Source organism: Nuphar pumila, chromosome 9, assembly GCF_984573655.1.
Source record: "Nuphar pumila chromosome 9, dmNupPumi1.hap1.1, whole genome shotgun sequence".
NCBI classification, from domain to species: domain Eukaryota; kingdom Viridiplantae; phylum Streptophyta; class Magnoliopsida; order Nymphaeales; family Nymphaeaceae; genus Nuphar; species Nuphar pumila.
The window spans coordinates 19272536-19295161 of record NC_143257.1 but is presented as its reverse complement, the minus strand read 5'-3'; the positions used below and the strand labels follow the sequence as shown (position 1 = coordinate 19295161).

At 38.6% G+C, this 22626-nt stretch overlaps 1 protein-coding gene across 4 annotated transcripts in view; it reads left to right on the top strand.

The window, feature by feature from the left end:
- Nucleotides 1-9390, top strand: part of QQT1 (P-loop containing nucleoside triphosphate hydrolases superfamily protein) — a 112954-nt gene extending 103564 nt beyond the window's left edge. For 2 of the 4 annotated variants that reach the window (XM_090016858.1, XM_090016857.1), the window contains exons 6-10: nt 7645-7748; nt 7970-8126; nt 8223-8310; nt 8382-8454; nt 8549-9389. In XM_090016858.1, the coding sequence (XP_089872984.1) occupies nt 7645-7748; nt 7970-8126; nt 8223-8310; nt 8382-8454; nt 8549-8758 (632 nt within the window). In that variant the 3' untranslated portion in view covers nt 8759-9389. Of the gene's footprint in view, nt 1-7644; nt 7749-7969; nt 8127-8222; nt 8311-8381; nt 8455-8548 lie in introns of all 4 variants that reach the window. The other 2 variants (XM_090016859.1, XM_090016860.1) reach the window with 2 other exon arrangements.
- The last annotated feature ends 13236 nt before the right edge of the window (nt 9391-22626 follow it).

Genomic DNA, 22626 nt, shown 5'->3' with positions numbered 1-22626 from the left:
CGTCATTACAACCAATCCTTTATTTTGATTTTATGTTGGTCTTGTTTTAATAAAATAGTTGGCCAAAACGATTAAATGTCGATATCTCATGATAATATCACGAGAAATTGCCTGAAAGTTTAAAATGACAATTTTTTGTGTGATTTTCAAACCGTGACAAATATCGCGATATTTACCATTTAGCAGATATTTATCACAAGTTTTCCATTTTTAAATGTGTTGTTGCTTTATCAATAAAGCAATTTTTATTTATTTATAATTTTAAATATTTTTTATAGTTTTTTGTTTTAATTTTAAAAAAAAAATTGAGGCTTACGCTTTACGCCTCGAGGCTTACGCCTCGCCTCAGATTTTGGTGGAGCGCCTCGCTACGCCTCAACGCTTTTCACAACACTGTTACTAATGCTGCTGAATTCACCTTTTGGGAAAAAAGTGCTCGAGCTGTTGAAACCATAAAAAGAAAACATCATACTACCTCTGCCACTAAGGTTATCTTGAAAGAAAATATTGTCGTGGTATTAAAAAAAGTGCCAGATAATTTGTGATGCAAGGCTCCAAAATCTTTTTGGGAAGGCTCGTGTTAGGCATTTTGAAATGTTAAAACTTATCGAGTCTCACATTCTTATAAAGGAGACCTCTTCTCAAGTGCCAGTGAATGAAATCCAAGGAAGAAATGTAGATGATGAGATTGTGCAAGTGGAGATTGAGGGAAGTGCAATGGCTAAGATAGGGTCAGATAAGAAACGTAGAACTAAGAAAAAGACCGAGGAGAGTATACCACAGGCTAATCTAAGTGATTATGCAGCAGTGAATGTGCACAACATAAACTTAATTTACTTGAGACGGAACTTGGTGGAGGATTTGCTAGATGATTTGGAGAAATTCCAGGACAAAATTGTTGGTTCATTTGTGAGAATCAAGATTTTTGGTTCGGGTAATAAGCAAGACATGTACAGGCTTGTACAAGTTGTAGGTAATCTTTCTTTCATTTGTTGATTATCCATTTTACAATTGTTTTATGTACCTAAAGAGAACATGGCATAATTGCTGATGTTGTTGCTACAGGTACTAATAGGGCACCCAAATTTTAACGCTAAAGGAGATTAGAACTCAATCGAACTGTAGACTGAAATTTCGCACAAAAAAATAACAGAAAAGAAAGATATATACAAATATATAAAACATGTACCTCTCTTCTTTTTTTTCTTCCGAAACCCAAGCTCAGGTTAGGTTGACAGACGAGACGAAGAGAGGTGGGAGACACCGAGACGAGTGAGGGACTGTGAGAGAGAGATGAGTGAGAGATGAGTGAGGGACTACGAGAGACGAGTGAGGGACTGCATGCGAGAGAGAGATGAGCGAGAGACGAGAGAGAAACTGCAAGAGACGAGAGAGAGACTGCGAGAGATGAGAGAGAGATTGTGAGACAAAATAAGAAATTAGGGCCCCCGACCCTAATTATGGTCGGGGCCCTGATTTAATAACATCTAACTTTTGGTCAAATGGGTAGGCCTCACATTGAGGTGCATTTCACCCCGAGGTGTACGCCTCAAGGCGTGTGAGGCATACGCTTCAAGGCTTTTACGCTTTATAACAGCGCCTCAAGGCACAAAGGCCCTCGCCTTGAGGTGAGGTGTGCTTTTTGCGCCTTGAGGCGCGTTTTTAATAACACTGATGTTAAAAATGCCTTCTTTCATGGGGATTTGAAGGAGGAAGTCTACATGGAACAACCCTCTGGATATCAAGAGCAAAATTGTAAAACACATGTGTGCAGACTAAAAAGAGCTATCTATGGCCTAAAACTAACATCTCGCTCTTGGTTTGACAGCTTCTCCTTTGAGATTCAGAAGCATGGATTCTCACGCTCCCTACTGGATCACTCATTATTTATTTTTAGAAGTCAGAATGTGATCACTCTATTGTTAATTTATGTTGATGATATAGTTATCACAGGAAACTCTGAGGATAACATCAAAGAAGTAAAAGACCTATTAGGACAGAGATTCAAAATGAAAGATCTCAGAGTCTTGCGCTATTTTCTTGGCGTAGAAGTCGATAGCCAGGCTCATGGCTATTAAAATATATTCCTTAATCAGTGTAATCATATATATTTTATATATATAAAGGTTGATACATATACATATACATATATGGCATATATGTATATGTATCTACCTAATTATATATATAAAATATATATTTCTCTATTATTAGCCGTAGGGGTAGTTTAGTCATTTCATGTACTTTTATGCATATTCCATTTGGAATATGATTGTAATTTATTTTTTATTTTTATTTTCTTCTTTTTGTGGTTTGCGCCACCTAGGGAGGCTCCCCAAAAGAGTCGTTAGGGAGCCCCCAATGGTCACAAATGTGACCGTTGGGGGCTCCCAACGACCCCTTTGGGAGCCCCCTATGTGGCTCCTCTAAAGGGTTATAAATAGGGGTCTTCCCCTTGTCTTTCATAATGATTGAGGGAGCTTTAGCTCCATTGTAAAAGGGTTTTTACCCTATTTTTCATAATAAAGAGATATTCTTTTAGCCTTTTGGCTTAACCCCTTTGTGGGTTTAGCACTTTATGTGCTTTTGGTTGCCTCTTAGTGGGTTTGTGTATTTGCACCTTTAGTGTGCATTTATGGGTTCATTATTGAACCCTTTGTTTTCTAACAATGGCTTGACTCTCACTCGGCACAAGTATACGATAGATGTTCTCAGCAAGGCAGATACGAAAGATTACAAACCTTTAGCAACTCCTAGTGTGCTCCACCAAAAATTAAGTACTCATGATGGAGACCTGTATGAGGATCCCACCAAATACCGCAGTCTAATAGGAATGTTGCAGTATCTTACATTTACTCGACTTGATATTGTTTATTCAGTCAATCAAGTATCTCAATTTATGCATGCACCACGTACTGGACATATGGAGGCAGTTAAGAGGATACTCAAATATCTGAAAGGGACCATTGGAGATGGCTTGGTATATTCTCTATAGTCGTCTGGTAAGAATGTGCATGAACTTACTGTATATTGTGATGCAGACTGGGCAAGAGATCCTGATGAGCGAAGGTCTACATCGGGATATTGTGTTTTTATTGGGAGAAACCTAGTTTCTTGGAGTAGTAGAAAACAAAAGGCTGTTGCTAGATCAAACACTGAAGTTGAGTATAGATCCATGGCTGCCGCTATTGCTGAAGTCACATGGGTCAGGCATTTACTAACTAAAATGGGAGAAACGATCTCTCCGTCAACCTTGCTGTGTGACAATCGAAGTGCTCTCAATATGTCATTCAATCCAGTACAACACAGTCGCGCTAAGCATATTGAGATCGACCAACATTTTGTGAGACAAAAGGTTGAAGAAAAAGAGATTGAGCCTGAATTTGTTAACACCGAAAGACAAGTTGCAAACATTTTTACCAAGGGCTTGACAAAAGATCGCTTTTGGATGCTTAAAGGCAAGTTCATGGTTCAGAACCATGATCAACTTTAGAGGGGTGAAAAAAAGTGTGTGTTTCGGGTCTGGATCTTATACCAGACCCTAGTCCATTCATGTATAGCTTTGTATTTTTTCTTTTATTCCTGGTCTGGATATTATACCAGACCCGAACCCACAATGTACACTCAAATATTAATACAGTCCTTAGGTCACGATGTCATTATTGAAATTGTGACAGCCGCAACCTCTTCCTCTTCTATTCCTTTTTATTTCTCTCAACGCAGGCTGAAGAGGAGATTCTAGGAGTCACTTCTAAGGGTATCCTAATAGGTGAGCCGTGCAAGAAAGATAAGCTGGTATCTAGGGTGTGCAAACACGTGGTTCTAAACCTAAATACTGAAAAAAAACTAAACAATCCTAAATAATGAGCACGAAAAGAAAACTAATCAGTCCTAAGTAAAGAACAAAAAGAAAACTAGCAACCTAACAAAACACGAACAAACAATGACAATAAAGTGAATACTTGTATTAATCGCCGTTTCTCAGCAACGGCGCCAAAAATTTGATGCAACTTTTTCAATAAAGTATTTTAAAAAGATATTTTCAATAAAAACGTTTGTGCAAACCGTGCATCAAATAATAAAAGCCGGTTCACACTAGTGGTGAAATCCCGGTCGAACTTAGGGAACGCAAAAAATACTTTGTATTCCACAGAAAAGCTAAGTTACTATTTATTGCCTAAAAAAATAAAAAAAATTAATTAATTTAACTAAGTGTGCTGCCCCTGCAGAAGGCTTAAACAAATAAATAAATGGTTTTATTACAGACCCAAATAAATTAAATAAATAAAATCCTAATCTAAAAATAAGAGAAAAAGTCTTCAGTGCTTCGAGTCTTTAGTCCCCTTGAGGTTATGCTTGTTTTCTTGAACTTTTGCTTTTTTGAGGACTCCTTGAGGGGTTCTTTGAGGGCCCTTTGAGGAGACCTTTTAGGGACCTTAGAGGGCTCTTCGGGGGTACGAAAAAGGGGCTCACCTCATGTCCAAACGCTTCCCTGCAAGAATAAACAGACGAAACACAAAAAAGAAAAAAAAACTATAAGAAAATCACAGGTTAGTTTTGAGAAAAATCACAAAAACACTAAACAAACTATGAAATAACATTACACTACAAGACAAAATAGTATAACTAATTCTATAACTAACATGAACTAAGTTATGAAACTAATTAACTAAAAGACAAATTAACATAACTAATTAACTAGCTAACAAGAAACAAGTTATTGAATAAACTAAGAACAAATAACAAGAAATAAACTAAACTAAACTAAACTAACAATAAAACGTGAACAATATTTAGCATAAAATAACTAATCCAACGTGAAAGCTATACTAACCAAATTTAAATTTTTTTTTAATTAACTAATTAATCAAGCAAATAACAAATTGATCTATCTAACAAAAATCGATAATTTAATTGCAAGAAAATAAAATTGGCTAATGTAATTAAATCAAATAATTAAAATCTAATAATTCTAATGACATAAAACTGAACCTAAATGCATTTAATTGCTGAGAAAAACAAATTTAATATTGAATTAAAAATCAACTAATTAAAAACAAATTTAAAACTACCTAAATCGGCTAAAGAGGATTTCTACCTAAAAATGGTAATTGATTAACAACTAAATTATGATCTAAATACCAAAATTAAAATTCTTAAATAAACTTAATTAACTATGAAACACTAAATACTTTTAAATTACTCGGCTGAATATTAAAATAACAAAACAAAACAAAACTAATTACTTAATTATACTACCTATCGATTTCTACTACAATAAAATAACTGATTAAAATTAATTAACCTAAACTAACTAATCTAACATGCTGGAAATAATGAAAACATAAATAAACGAGCTTATGAAAGAAAACATGCAAGAAACGATTAAATCTACTTATTGCAATTCAATAAATTAACAAAAATAAAAACCCTAATCGACTAATATTATTAAATCTAATCTAAATTTAAGTAAACTAATTTATGAAACTAAACTAACTAAATCTAAGAAAATAGTAACAACTATCGTGAAACAAGTTTAACAACTAAAAAAACAATTATCTATTGGCACGTAAATCGAGAAAACGGCTAATACTAGATTAAGCTATATTTTTTATTTTTTTATTTTTCAGAGGATGAAACTAAAAGTAATCTAATCTAAATATAATGAATATGCAATGATCAGACAATATAATATGCAATGATATGATTTATGATATGCAAAAACTAAAACTACGGTGAAACGGGGTAGAAGAAGTAAACCGTACGATTTACCTCCGACGGAAGGGTTGAGAAGAAGAAAATGGTATTTCCCGTTGCAATCAAACGAACTCTGCTCTCTCTCCAACAGATGAGATATGAGGAACCGACGACGGCGGGGTTTAGAAGAATAATTGAAAAGCATAAAAAACAAGAAGAACAGGGTAGGCAACCGGTCGATCGAACAAGAGGCAGAGAGTTGAGAGAGAGAGGGGCGCAGGCTACAGGGTTGGAAAAAATGATTTTTCATGCTGAACAATCCTATTTATAATAAGAGAATTAGGTTAAAAATGAATTTTTTAAAAAGAGTCCAAAGGTTTTTCAATAATTTCCAAAAAGGGGCTCTTCTTAAAACGTGTTTTTCTAAAATCAAAGTTCCTAAACTAACTAAAATAAATTAATTGTAGCCTAATCTATCTAAGTTATAATTAAGAAAATTCTAAAACTAATAAAAAACACTAAAAACGTAGGGTTGGATAAAAAAATGCGATGTTTTCCCGAAAAATTCAATTTAAAACAAAACCTCAAAAACAATGATAAAGATGAGTTTTTTAATGCGATTTTATCAGGGATCATGCATAAATAATATGAATACAATGTAAAAATATATGCATGATCAGAGGACAAGCCAGAAACGGTAGGAGCATAACCGGGGTTGAAGCTAGCATTAAAGGCTGGTAACTGTGCTCGCTTGAGATCTCTGTTTTCGCAGATCATTGTTGCAAAATTCACATAAATATGATAATCAGCCTTTATCAACCACCTGCCCAGATGCTCAAATAATTCAATAACAAAGAACAACGACCAACTCAGCAAATCCAGTTCTAGAAACAATTTTCTGTACAAGAAGTTTGTGAATGAATAGTGGATGAGATTCATTACAACAGCCTCATGAAAAAAGAAAAGAAAAGAGAGATTCATTAAAATAGAGCACCAAGAATCATATATTTTCCACTAAATCATTTAGCAGTGAGTGAACTTCTCAAAGGCTAGTGTCCGATCAGTAGGCGAGTCCGGTGGTAAGAAGGTGAGGATTTTTCCCCGCAGTAATTGATGGTAAAGGTAAACTTCAGATTTTTCACTGCATAAGGGTAAAATAATAATTTTATTCATGCCTTAATGGATTCTTCTGCTCACCGTTTATTTTCTTAACTTAGGCGGTTAAACGTGATTGTTCAAAACTTAGGCTTGTATTTGTAAATACATGAAAACTTAGGTGCCTTTTTTGTAAATTTTTCTTTTATTTTATTAGAGATCAGGTAGGCATAGGTCCAACTTTAAGATGTCACACTGGACAGAAACTGAGAAAGAGGTCTATTCTGAAGAAGATGATGATCAGGGGAGACTGGTCGATCAATTGTGGTTCTGCATTTGTTTCCTTGAATTGGATCTGCAAATCTCTAAATTGCAAGAATGACAAATGTCAAATTTCAAAATGTTAATTATATGATGGAGAGAACCATTATAATGATATTTTGTTTATATGCATGATTGTGTGTTATTACTGTAAATTGTTCATGGATCAACATATCGATGTTGCTCTCTCCCTTTCTCTCTTAGTTGTAACTTTAGACAAATCCCTGCATTGACATGGTTGGATAGTTTAGGTTTTTCTATGCTCCTCTAAAAACTTAACCTTTGTATATGTTTCTTGACCTTCCTCTAAAAACTCTTGGCCAATGATCAAGTTATAATAAGAACGAATATGCTGTCATCTGCCATGTTTCATTTCTGAATTATTTTGCTGGATTCTTGTGTGGTCCTAGTACTTCGTGTAATATTGTTTTGTTTACAGTCGCTGCTCAGGCACATTGTTTTCTTGAAGCTATGCCTGACTTAATTTTGTTTTTTTTTTTCATTTTCATGCAATGGTTAAATGACTGGCAGATCACTATCTCCTCTTTGATTTTCCTGGCCAAGTTGAATTGTTCTTTCTCCATGATAATGCAAAGAAGGTTATTGCCAAACTGATAAAGAAGATCGACCTCAGGGTATGATGTCTCCATACTCTTTTATTATATACCCCTGCAATAAGATACTGTTATGGTAGATGGATCTCAGGGTATGCTGTTTCTGTTCATGTTTATTACATACCCTGAAATAAGACATGCTAATTCTTATCTAACTTGTATTAATGGAAGTGGACTGTCTATGTTATAAATCTGCTGTGTTGTCTATTCCTGAACGAAAAAAATGGTGCTATATTTTCCAGTTAACTGCCGTGCACTTGGTAGATGCTCACCTCTGCAGTGACCCTGGTAAATATATTAGTGCTTTGCTTTTATCATTGACAACAATGTTGCATTTAGAGCTTCCACACATCAACGTGTTGTCCAAGATTGATCTCATTGAGAGCTATGGCAAGCTTGGTACGTTCAACGTCAAGTATTCACCTTATCAATAACTTGCACAAATTCCACTATATCAGAATAGGTTTTGACATGGTGATCTTGAATTTGTTGCAGCTTATAATTTAGAATTCTATACAGATGTGCAAGATCTATCATATTTGCAATACCATCTCGACCAAGATCCTCGGTCTGCAAAATACAGGCATGAACTACGTCACTCATAAACTCTTCCTTTCTTGGTTGATTTGTCAATAGTGGTAACTCTTGCAACAGGAAGCTTACCAAAGAGCTGTGTGAGATTATAGAAGACTTTAGCCTGGTTAGCTTCACAACTTTGGATATTCAGGCAAGTTATGATCTTACATATTTTCCTAAATTTCTGCACTAGTCCTAAATTTCCGCACGAGTCTCTTCACCAACATGAGCACTATCTTTGTCAGGACAAAGAAAGTGTAGGAAATCTTGTAAAGCTGATAGATAAAAGTAATGGTTATATATTTGCTGGCATCGATGGGAGCACTGTTGAGTTCAGTAAAATAGCTGCCGGACCACTAGACTGGGATTATTACAGATATCCTTTTCATTCATCTGCTTTGCATTACCATGTACGTCTTAGCCATATATTGTTTGAAATATGTTGTCCGCCTTAACATCCAAATTCACAGCAGCAGCTGTCCAGGAAAAGTATATGAAGGATGACGATGATTTTGATAAGTGATAGATTTTGCACGTTGCTAATTGCACAGATGGTGCATCACATTTATCTGGAGTTGCTTACATGACAAGGTTATGCATGCAGTTGACAAGGGGCTGGAGTTGAGGAAACGATGAAGAAATATGTTGTTTTGCTATGACAAAGTGCTAGTTTTGTTGCAAGGCATATCAAATACTTTTGTTTATTAAGTGCTTTTCCAAGGGTTAGTCGGGAGGGTTTCTGAAGCTTACTTGAACTACCTGTAAATATTTGTTCTCTTATGAATTCCAAATATTCATGGTCAGTTGGGATGTTTGTGAAGTTTAAACTCTATTTGGGAGCTGGATTTAAGAGGGAGATAGGGATTCAGGAATCTCCTACTCTGCTGCTGTTTGGGAGCTTGGATTTGGGAGATGAGAGTGGAGATGCTAAAGGAGATGGGAGTAGGTATGGCCTCCCATTTACCCATTTCAACAACATCCTCATGAGGTTATGGTTCTCAACCTCGCCCTGATCACCCATTGTCGCCTCCACTCCCATAACCCCTCTCATCTCCACTCTAACACTAGCTTCCAAACATGGTCTTAATCATTTTTTAGCTGTTATTTGGTCACCGTCATGTCTGAGGAAAGAGATTTTTTGTAGTTTTAGAATACTATATAATCATAGGGCTGAATTTGATCCACTTATCTATCCTATCCGTTAACGTTAGTAGAAAAGAGCATTTTACAAGGCATGGTGGCAAAATGATAAATTCAAGGGGCAAACGTGGTAACTTTTCATTGGTCATATATGCAATATTAACATGTTAGTAGGGCTGGTAAACTAGTCGAACGGACTGACCAGGGCATGTTCAGGCTCTGCCGATTTAGTAGTTGAGCATGTTTGGGACGCTCGCATTTGTGTTTAGTCAATCCGAGCTCAAGCTTTGCCCATCCCTAAATGAGATGAGCCTAACATGAGCTAGTTCGTGTAAAAACATTCCATGTTATTTATACATATGGAATATACATATTTTTTTATGTATTACACTTAAAATATATATTATACTTAATAGTTCATAAACATATATTTTCATGCATCCTTATCTTTGTATACATATTTTGTGTTTTTATTTTTATATATTATACTTAAAATATATATTATATATAAAAATGTATTTTTTATCTATACGAGCTCTTCCTGCTTGACTCATTTAAGCTAAACGAGATGCTCATGGCACGGCTCGCCAGCTTTATTAACCAATCATGAACGAGTTTGTGACGAGCTGAACCGAGCAGAGTCACAAGCTGCTAGGATTGTTTATTTGTTTACACATGGTCAGCGAGGTCCTGTGTCAAGCTGAAGGCTCAGAATTAAATCCCGTAGGTGCATGAGGGCTGCCTTTGCTTTATCATGGTTGCGGCACATCAGGTTGGGTGGTTGAATAAGATGGCGATCATAGAATTCACATTCCAAGTTCAAAAAAGTAATTTTATTTGAGCCCGGCGAAAAGTCACCCATAACCTTACAAGGGCAAAATGCAGTTTCAGACCATGAGTTAGTGCTACGAATTAAAGGCTGGTTTATCATTTTGTGGGATGATTATTTTCTTTTTAGATAGTCCAAGGGAATAACCCCTCATCACCGAGTGTACCTGGTTGGTAAACCCTTGTCCCCCCCTGCCCAGCAGAGACTACACCCAGCTTTGACCTTGTGGCAAGTGATGCCATCTGTGGGTTTTGAACTTGTGACGTCCTGTCGACTTGGTGACTTTCACAAGTCGCTCCTACTAGATGAGCGGAGCCCTTGTGGCCATATGCAGTGGAAAATTTGTTTTTAAGTTTGTTTGGATACTGAATTCGCTGGTTCGGTTGTGCACATGGATTAGATTGAAAAGTTAAAGATGGTTAGTTGGGAATTACCAGAGGAAAAAGAGACCCTAAGATTGGGATGTAGAAATTGGAAACACACTAACTGTGCTACTAAGGAGGGGGGCCTTAATCCCCAAATACGTGAATCAGAAAAAAAAAGGAGGTGACCAAACAAGAATTTCAAATAATTCAATTCTAAGAATAGTTAGAATTTCACGAGCTCTCTCAAGTTTTATTTATGCCATGACATTACCAACGACTCTCACGCTGCTGCATCATGCAGGTCATCTTGTGCTTGATGCCCTCGGCTATCCTCACAGTAGTCGGGTCACAAGTGCAACTTGGTTGAGTACTAAACCACAACTAATTGATCAAACAAGTTCGTGATGAGTGGTAGGACCCAGTTCACAAACTGGAGGCTGCACAAAGTGCAGCTCAACTAGGCTGGGTTCTGAAACGGGCATGATCTAGCATTGGGCATAGGCGAATTACTTGACCTGATTTTGCTCATCTGTCAGACCCACTTGACTTACCATGTATGTATGTTCAGCTCAAGTAATCTTTATGCATTTTGGTGTTTCAGGGCATGTTGGACTAGCTGGAATCCTACCCCATGAAATGATCCATTCCGTCCAAAACAAGCCTTGTAAGCAATATGTTATTTCTAGATATCAGCACTTCCTCAAAAACTGGAGTGCCCGTCATAAAAAGCAATTAAATAAGATGTTTAAGATGTTTTATGTGAGTGCACTAATTCTCAATGGACATTTTAAAAAATTGCCAAAAAGTTTTAACCAAGTTATTGCTCATTTGTTATTAGTTATGTCGCTTTTCTCTGTTTTAATTATAATACGAATCCTTTTTTTAGTTTCCTGCCCACAGAGCCTCTACTCATCTGGTGGGGCAACTTGTAAATATCACCAAGTTGATGGGACGTCAGGAATCGGAAACTTTGGGTATCTCTTGCTGCAAGGTCAGAGCCAGGTGTAACCTCCGATGGCCAAGGAAAACCTGAAGGCTTTTACCAATAATTTTAGACAAAGAACTTATGAAAAATAGTTTTTTCTTTTTTATGATGAAGTTCCCTGCTGAAGCGGGTAATCAGAACTACTTATGATAAATGCTTTGTTAGCAAGAGAACGGCTCAAATGATCAAACTATCAATTATAACTTCTAGTGGTTGGAGATAATTGTGGCTAGTCAAATGAACACAGAGTAATTGGTTTCTTCTATTTTGTATTCAATAGTATGATGTGGTGGTTCTAGTTGGATGAACCGCAAGGGGGTAACCTCAGACACAGTATCACTCCAAATATAATATAAGTTATACTTCATTCAGTATTTTCTGTTCTCTTTATAGTTTATGGGCGTAAAAAGGAATGGCTGATAAGTTTCCTAATTGTGATAAGCTTCTTAATGCTCTAAACTTCCTAAGTTTAAATGCACAGTATCAAATATGTAGATTCAATATCCAAGTACAAGAGATTCAAATAAAAATTCAAAGATAAGATAGATCAAGTGAATCTTGCAGACCCTACAAAAACAGATGCATATACTGTGATTAGCCCTACCCGCCATTCAAAATCCGAACCTAATTGGAGTCATTAATGTTTTTAATTTCGTCAAGTTGGATACGGGTGTAGGACTGAATTTTCTGCTTAAGACTTAGGGTCCACCTAGGCTTTGTAAGGATCTGGGACTGCATGTTGTGTTAGGATCAGGGTCCACCTGAGTCCCACCCGGATCCGACCTGTCGTGACATCTTTATTAGATACCCCAAAAAGCTAATTACAAATGGGAGATGCTCTGCACGTTTGGTGTGCATAATTCAGGCGGCTCAGTGGGTTCCTGACCGCAAAACTCTGAGTTATGGGCTAAAACCCAGACAGGTCAATGCATCCTTGAAACATTGGCATATGAAAAAACCACACACATCCCATCGTCTCTAGTGAGATTCTTCGCTTTTTGTTGGGTCCCACAGGGCACACACGCGATCTCTACATGGGATATGAGTCCAGCCCAAACGTGTACTCTGCACAGAGACCAGGATCATCTGCGCATGGGATCACGCTCTCTTGTTCCTATGACAACTCTTTTTTCATAGCTTTATGATTGTCTTTTCTTCGAACCCTAAACAAAGTAATCAACTTCAGTGATTTTATTGATGTGTTAAAAGATACATGTGCTTATAGATAGCTGTCATGCATGCCATATCAATCACTCTTGTGAATAATTCAAAGCACATTTGAACTCAAACTTCTCAAGTACCATTGGCATGATGAACCTCGTGCCAATTATATGCCCATTGATTCTAACTGTCCCAGACTGAGCCTTCGGAATGAGGCATGTGCAGTGCAGAGCTCTGTTGAGTGGTAAACGCATCGAGTGTAGTAGCGCGTAGTATGCGTTGGCTTGATCGGTGACGGGCGGTGATAGCGCCACACGCGATAAGCAACGATATTGGCGTTAGTGCACCTTTAGGTGGTGGCTCAAACATAGAGCGTTGGTTGGATATGCAGTGCCAACGGATCAGAGGATGTTGCCTTTGGAGATTTTGTTATGGACCTCTCGACTTGGAGTTTCCCACGCGTAGCGGTTGGACGCACGAGGGTGCGTGTGGTTTAGGGCTAATTCCCCCAAGAATCACCTTAGGTGATTCCAACCGAGTATGGTGACTCGGGGCTAGGCGAGTGAATGCCTAGGCGCCGGTGAATGAGTCTGGGTGGTGCTCTTTGATATGGTGTTCAATCATCAACTGGTCTTCGGACTGGGGACCGCAAGGTCTTGTCCCTTCAGTGGCGGGGTTTTGCTATGTTGTGCGCATGGCTAAGGCAAAGTTTGTGCGTCTTTTGAAAGTGATAGCTGATATGGGATGACTATGCACTAAGCGGCATGGACTGCATGGAATGCGCACTTGAAGATGCGTTTGATCAGCTTTCGCTATGCAGTTGCACATGAGGTGGCGTGCAGGGCCAATGAAATTGATTCAGCACATAGGAAAGTGTTGTGGCGTGGCCTTTGGTCGTTGGGTTGTTTAGACTATGCAGTCTGGCGCGTTGCGGGTTTGCGAAAAATTCTATGCCCGTGACAAATTGGCATTAGAGCAGAAAGATTCACAGAGACCTTGTTTTTCATTGTGTGCGACACTGAAGAGAACAACGATGATTTATATTGGTTACATAATTTTGCACAGCTAGAGTGTGATTGACCGAGCACAAAAGTAGGATGTTGACAGGATGTTATGGGACATCTTGTCGATGATAAGCAAAAATGTAAGGTTGTTGTTCAGTTGTTTAAGGGAACGTAGATGAGCCAAAGATTCCTACCAGTTGTGCGTTAGGCTTACAGGTGGAGCATGGCGTTTGCCTTATGCATGCAAAGAATACACGTTAAATTTGACTGGATGGATTTGCACCTTTGGGCATGGGAGAGTCAATTAAAACTTTTAGATTCTCTCCCAAGATTGTGGGTTAGCGGAGTGCCCATGATGAGCAAAGATGCTCATTGCTTTGGTCCATTGAGTTGAGAGTTCCTCTATAGATTGTGTGTGCTGAAAAGTTATGGTTTGTGGCTCGTCGGTTTGGTTCTTGTGGGAATGTTTGTTGGCTCTAGAAAAGAGTTGCAGCGTTGGGCGGTGTTGCTCCTTGTGTGGACGAGTGCCTAGGAAGACGTTTTGATGGACCACTTTGAGGTATTACGCAAGTAAGCGTCCCCTACGTGAGGACTAGTTTGAACCATTGAAAAACTGCAAGTTGGTGCCTAAGAGAGTTGATATTTTATGGCACGCGTTGGTGGTCATGCTTATCTACGTGCACCACGTAGGGTTTGGAATTACCCTTGCTGGGGTTGGAAGGCACCCCAGCTATGAGCATAAAGATGACAAGTTTGTCGTGCGAGCAAGGATGACCTGCTTGAAGTTTGGAACTTCACTGGGGTTCCACGAGCAAATGATGCTCGATGTTGATGCAGCAAAAGACCACTATCTAAGTAATTGAAGGTGCGTTAAGGAATGAGACTTGGCATATTAAAGGTCACGATGATGGTGTGAAAAAACCAGAACAAGTTAAGTATGGGGAAGAAAAGAATAAACCAAAGATGAATCTAAAGAAAAATTGGCATATCAGTTAAGGTTGTGTTCTTACTTGCACCGACATTGTCGAGGATGACAATGGTTTGGGTGGGGGAGAATGTCCCAGACTGAGCCTTCGGAATGAGGCATGTGCAGTGCGAAGCTCTGTTGAGTGGTAAACGCATTGAGTGTAGCAGCGTGCAGTATGCGTTGGCTTGATCGGTGATGCGCGGTGATAGCGCCACACGCAATAAGCAACGATATTAGCATTAGTGCACCTTTGGGTGGTGGCTCAAACATAGAGCGTTGGTTGGATATGCAGCGCCAACGGATCAGAGGATGCTGCCTTTGGAGATTTTGTTATGGACCTCTTGACTTGGAATTTCCCATGCATAGCGGTTGGACGCACGGGAGTGCGTGTGGGTTAAGGCTAATTTCCCCAAGAATCACCTTAGGTGATTCCAACCGAGTACGGTGACTCGGGGCTAGGCGAGTGAATGCCTAGGCGCCGGCGAGTGAGTCTGGGTGGTGCTCTTTGATATGGAGTTCAATCATCAACTGGTCTTCGAACTGGGGGCCGCAAGGTCTTGTCCTTTTAGTGGCGGGGTTTTGCTATGTCGTGCGCATGGTGTCGCAAGACACTTCATGGCACGCAAGGCTAAGGCAAAGTTTGTGCCTCTTTCAAAAGTGATAGCTGATATGAGACGACTATGCACTAAGCAACATGGACTACATGGAATGCGCACTTGAAGATACGCTTGATCAGCTTCCGCTAGGCAGTTGCGCACGAGGTGGTGCGCAAGGCCAATAAAATTGATTCAACACATAGGAAAGTGTTGTGGCATGACCTTTGGTTGTTGGGCTGTTCAAACTGTGCAGTCTGGCGCATTGAGGGTTTGCAAAAAAATCTATGCCTGTGACACTAACAATGTACAAATAAATTACCTCATGCTATCCTTGACACTTTTTTATTCAAGTTATAATTATCTTTCCTGCTAGTGCCTCTAATCATAGTATTAGAGTAAAAAATGGCCACGAAAAGCAATGCGTGCAGCATGAAGAATTAAGTGTCAAAAAAATGCTTTAATGATTGAAGTGTGAAGGAATGTTATGGTGCTCTGGGAGCACCTACTCTCACCTAATAGAAACCATATATGTAAGTTATATATTCTCATTAAGTTATATCTTCTCAATGATGCATTCAACATTGTTTATTTGATAGAAATCACGCTTTGGATCATGTTTTTTGGACACAAAAATAAGTTTTTTTATATCTTGAAATTTTGGTACATTGTGGGTCATCGATTTTTAAGGATCTTGAAAAACCTACAGTGACATTCACATAATTCAAAACTTCTTTACTAAAAAAGCCATGTAAATTATGTCTATATGGTCGGGTAATCAAAACGCCTTAAAATTTTAGAAATATTAAAGCTTTCCTTAGGTGGGAGTAGGTGCTCTTGGAGCGCCTTAGCATATATATATATATATATATATATATATATAGTATTGGAGTAAGAAGTAAATTTAAGAAGGATGCATGAAGCGTGAAATGACAAGCAAAGGTTTAAAAAATGCCTCAATGACTGAAGCTTGAAGGGTTTAGAATGTATAAGACAAAGCAAGTAGGAAACAACATGAAAAAAAAGAGATAAAAGTTGTGTTTTTATGTAAATGCATCTTTAAGTCTTTCACACAAAAATATCCATCGTATACAATTTTTTACTGACAAAAATTATTTAAAAAAATGAAAACATAAAAAATGCATTAGTTGTCAACATCAATGGACATTCCATTTTATATTGGAGAAAGATGTGCATGTATAAATCCATTTTGGATTGTTGGGTCAAAGTCAAATGTCAATGTTGTGTAATTGAGTATTTTAGACGTAAAACCTGTAAATTTTTTATATTAAATATAAATAAAGAGATTTTTTTATTCCCAAAGTTAGAAATGTATTTCTATATTTTAAATGTCAATCATGGGTATTTTACATGCTCATTTATTATTTTCTGATCAATAAGAGTAAAATAGTTATTTTAAAAATTAATTCGGACAAAATATTAAATATTTAAATTATCATAAAAATAAGGATTTTAGTGTCATAAACTCATCTAGGCATTTTTGAAGTGTTTTGAACTTAACTAAATACATTTTAATGGTTTTTGAAAAAGTTTCTTAAAAAGGGTATTTTGGTTATAAAATAAATTTTGGCAAATATCTTAATCAATAATTTATGATTTTAGAAAGTACCAAAACCATGAACTATTTAAAGTTAGTATAATTAATTAATGCGAATAAAATGTAAGAAAATCTTTTAGAAAAAAATAGAATTTAGAATGGACATGAACTCTATATGGGTTAGATCCAAATGAATCGATCCAAACGTAGAGTTTTAAGGTTTTTAAACAGTAAATAAAAGTTTATTTAATTATAAGATTTAGCTTTAGGCAATATTTTGGAATAACAGATCTTAAAAAAAAAATAATGTTGATAAGATATATTTTAGTATAGTTTTTAGGGGTTTTGGGCCATTTGGATCCAGATCGGATCCAAATGAGACCCATTCGGTTTCACGCAAAAAGGGAGATGGGCAGGGCACCCGACCCCTCTCACTTCCCTCTTCTTTTTCTTCTCACCAAAGCCGACCCCAACTCTCTCTCGACTCTCTTTGTTTTCCCTGAGAGCAGTGGCCGACCCCCATCGCCACCCAGCTCTAGTGAACACCACTGTTGTAACACCCTAAACCCCAACCCAGGGAAAACCCTAGATTTTTAGAGTTAATTTTTTTTGAAAGGTTTTAAATAAGCAACGAAAAACAAGGGGAAGACAAAGGTTGCAAGTTTGGACGACTTACAGAGAAATAACATTTATCATCAAAAGTTACAATATCATGTCTTTTTACAAAATGAGACTATGATTACATCATAATACAAGTCTCCCAAAAAGTCAGAGAAAAATCCCCTTAAACCAAAACCAAGACCACTAGTCCAAGTGTGGGTCTCAAGCCTCCCACTGTGCAGCTGTCGCATCGCAACTCAAACTAATTATCACTTGCATCCCCATAAAACAGGTCTATCCTCTTGCGAGGCGGTGAGATAAATCTTCCATATAATACTATTCTAAAGGAAAACATGAAGCATGATAGCAGTTATGACATGAATTAAAAGTAAACAGCAGAACTACGACTAACATGATAGAGTAGTCAACAATAAGTAACCAAAGTAAATGCGCGTGTGAGCATATATATATATATATATATATATATATATATATATATATATATATATATATGTGTGTGTGTGTGTGTGTGTGTGTGTGTGTGTGTGTGTGAAATGTGCGACAAATACCAGAACTAGCAAGAAGCAATACAAGCAATAAATATCATGATGAGACAGTAAAAAACATACAACCAAGGTAAAGCAACTACGGTACGCACGACGAGGAAGAAAACACATTTTACAGTTCTAATGTACAAAACAAACAACTAATATAAGTAAGTCAGCATGTGATTGGTTAGTAATTATGTTCTTCTTGCTTACTCTTTAGGGTACGCGAAGGAACCTCGCATTCTGTGAGACATGCACCCGATGTCTGTTATTCAATTTCTAATATGGTAATCGGGGAAGCTACAAACCGAGTAACCTCATGCGAGCAACTCAAGGTTGAGAGAAACCACACAAGGTAATGGATTGCAATCCTCACTACTACAGTAGTGGAGGTACCTCAAAAGGTAACCTCGACCTCCCTAACTCCGAGTGACTGGAGGCCAAAAAGATGCCTTTGCTCCTATTAACGTGTCATAGTAACGACCTGTCACTCGAGGTTTATACCATCCACCATCTTCAAGGTGAACCATTTTGTGAATGGGTAATCGGGCGGTTTATCTTTCTTAAGCTGGTTTGACAAACACCTCCTTCTGAGGTGTTTTGGCACACATGCCTCGTGGTCCCCACGGGGTCACACAAATGAGGTCTTGCCTGCCCATTCACGTGTTCGAGACTCACACAGCCAAAGAAAGAGCATATCGCCTGTGAAGGCGATTCAACACCATTTTTTTCATTTTTAGGGTATCTCAATACATGAGCTCACTCATGAACATGGGACCATCGCCCAAAGACTCAAGTAGAGTCCCAAAACCTCAAAAGGTGTTTCTGCCAATACCCTATGGTGTTTAAGTCTCAACCCCTTGTTACATCGAGTGCGTAATGTGCAACATGCAACAGTGTAGTGACATGGTGCATTTTACGATAAGATAGTGCACAATACTCAACACAATACTCGCAGTAAGAAATGAATAGTCCATACATGTGTCATGGTGTGCCAAGGTGTAAGTGTGAAGCCATACCACACATATTTCTAATTATTTGCACATGTATCAAAACATAATTAATGGCAATTACACATACCTATGCAAACACATTGCAATATGTGAATATGTGCAAGTGAGTGCATCATTTGACATCCATATGCGATCTATGAATCACAATGTGTAAATTCACCATAATTTGCATTTATGTCAAAAGACAATTTAGTGAAACATTCCGTGCACATGCCATTTACACGTATCGAACATGAGCCAAGACTACCAAATTTCAAGCATCGCATTTTAAGACACCATACATAGTGATAATTTGCCAAGTAAAATTTGTAGCATAATCATCCGCATGCAAAAATCATGACAACAATGCACACAAGTGTCATGGTGTGTAAAGTGAAACATTATCATACGTATGGGAATTACGTTAGCATTACCAAGGTTCATCGTCGCGCTTGCAAAATGAGCTAAGGGAGATTTAAGAACCTAAAGCTAAGATAGCCAAAAGAAAAGGTGTTGTGAAAATGAGCAAATGGGGTGGGTAGCATGCTGCTCACCACCCCGCTGCCAGGAGAGTACAACAAGGTCGCGCCACGACAAAGCCTCAAAGGCCAACACAACTATCCGACCAATGCAGTCGGCCGAAGGTGACCTGCTTGCGGCAACCCCAAGCCGACCCAATTGGGTGCATGCTACAACCATAGAGACAAGCAGCCCAGAACTCTGGACGTGCACAGGCTATGCAAAGTGTCCAGGCCTGTGCTGCTGGACCCATTGTGCATAGGGACATCTTGTCATTTCCTATGTTTCTTTTTTTTTTCTCTTTACGATGGGAGTGCGAAGTATACAGGCCCGGGTGACTGGATAGGGTATAGACCGGTGTTAAGGCATTGCGAAGATCCCAACCAGGCTTGGTCCAAGAGGAACTAGACCTAGTTGGCCTCACCCACGCCCTGGTCTGAACCAGGGCAGTTCGGACCAAGTCTGGCGGCAAACAAACCGAAGCTGAAAGCTCCCCCGAATTGAAGTAGTCTGAGCATTCCAGCTGTTGGGCAAAAACACAACAGGGTCTGGTCCGCAAAGGACCAGACCTTGCAGGTGGGGGAAGAACCTGGTCAGATCAGACCAGGTGCTGCAACCGAACAGCCGGCCTGATCAAGGAAACCTGCGGCCAGTGAAGGGCCACCCGGGTGCAGCCGACACCCGGTAGCTAGTTGCCACACCAAGTGCGCACAATAGGGAGCTCCTACTCTGACCAGGGTGCTCCTGGCTGGGTCCAACCCAAGAGGTTGCAGACCAACATGCCGACACAAAAAAAGAAAAGGAAGAAAAGGGCTACAACGGCCCGGATGGAGGAAGGAGGCAGCGACTTGTCTGGGTTACAAGCAAGCCCTTGTTGTAGACAGGGCAGGCTCCATCTGAAAAAAAAAGACAGAACTTGCATGCTCACAAAACCCCAAAAAAATGAGAAGACATTTTTTGTTATATGCAAGAAACAAAAGAACACAAGTTGCTTAGAATCCCTCACACTTCATGGAATGAAATGGAGGGAGTTCAAAGCTTTGCTCCAGTCCACAAAATGCAAGCAGTACTAAAAGAAAACGGTAAAAAGAATAAGGATGAAGATCATCTCAACAATGCTAAGTGCGTGGGTGCTCAAAAGTGAGGAAAACTACACATATTAACCACCAAACACCACTAAACCACCAAAGATCTGTGCATGCAACGGATGCACAAGGACCTCTTTGGCTTCACGCATCATACAACATGCAAATCCAAATAAAATGGAAAAAAATATAGGTGAAGTATTCACTTTGTTCTCGGATTGGGAAGGAGAAGAGATCAACTTCTAAGCTTGAGATGGAACCTCCACAAGGACGGATACCCACACTCACTCAAATTTTTGGTAGCTAGAGGAAGACGAAGAGAGCGAGAGAGAAAGAAAAATCCAAAAAAATTGCCACCTTCTATGCTCTCTTTCTTTCTTAAAAGTTTTTATATCCCTTGCATGGGATATGGACGGCTAGGATTTCTTGAAGAGATCCAACGGATGAGGGCTTCCACACACCCCTCTAGGCGGTGGCAAGGGTGCAATCCCCTTGCATGGCCGCCCAAGGTAAGCCACTCATCTCCCTTAATTCAAAAGTCTCTATGATGTTTACAAAAGTGCCATGGGGCTTCCACCCCATGCACCCGATGAGGGCGCACCCCCCTCATAATGACTCTTCAAAAATTACATGGATGCCATGGGCTGCCGCCCACTTGGCCAATCCATGCTCTCTTTTCAAAAACTCTTATTTTACTTACCATAATGCCACCACCCAGCCTGGTCAACGTGACCAACTAGTCTTCCAAGCCTAGCAGATGTCTAAAAAAAGGTCAAACTTGGGCTAGGGTCGACCTCCTTGTCGGACCCAAGCCCACCTACGAAGGGCGACTTCGACAAAAATTTAATTATAAACTGAAATTCAATATATTATTCTAAATTAATATTCTTCGTGAAAAACCAAAATGCTCCGCTTAAATCTTCGGTGAGACCCATACTTCTTGAAAACTATATTTTTTGTTAAATTACGTAAAATGAAAGGGTTTTGAATAGTTTAAATTCTTTGATTTGAAATCCGATTGATCTTATGCAATTTGAATAAAATTTAGGGTTTCGATGAATAATGCAATGCAAATTTGCACTGGTTTCAATTCGTATATTTATATATATGTTCGTATTAGGGTTTCATATACATACATATATATATATATATATATATATATATATATGTGTGTGTGTGTGTGTGTGTGTGTGTGTGTGAAGGTCCTTGTAAACTTACAAAAACATTTATTTCAAAATTCTTATCATGAATTGAATTTTCTCAAAAAATTCGCGGGCCTTACAACCGTGGCCACCTACTCTCTTCTCTCATTTTCCCTCCTCCGTGAGGATGACATCGCCCCCCTCTACCATTCTTTTTTTTTTTTCTTTTTGGCACCCACGCCTGACAAGAGCTATCTGATGCCCCCATACGACGCCAGGGTAAGTGCGTTCCTTCTCCATTATCACCCTCACTTTCCCCTTTGTCTTCTTAAAGGATTTCTAATGGCCGACCCACACCACTATGAAACTGTTATAGGATCGAGGCAACAAACACTAGAGGGGGGGTGAATAGTGCTTTTAAATAGCGTCTTTGGAATTTTGATGGATTTTGAGATTCACAAAGCAATCACACAAAGAACACAAGAATTTATTCTGGTTCGGTCTTTCCCGACCTACATCCAGTCCCCAAGCAAAACCAGCTTGAGATTTCCACTATCAACCTTGTGTAACTACAAGATCATACACGGACCAAATCCGGTCTCACTTTCAGTAACACACCTACTGAAAGCAAACAACTCCTTTAAACCAAGGAGTCCTTTCCTTTTACAGAAAAATAAAATAATCAACTTACAAACAACATACAAGCCCTTCTTATAAATGCAAATGAGATGCAATTGGCTTTTGAGGTTGTTGAAATACTCAACTCACGAGTTCACTGTCTCTTAAAGAAATTTGAGTGAAAAACTGAAGTGAAAAATATCAAGTGAGTAAGAAA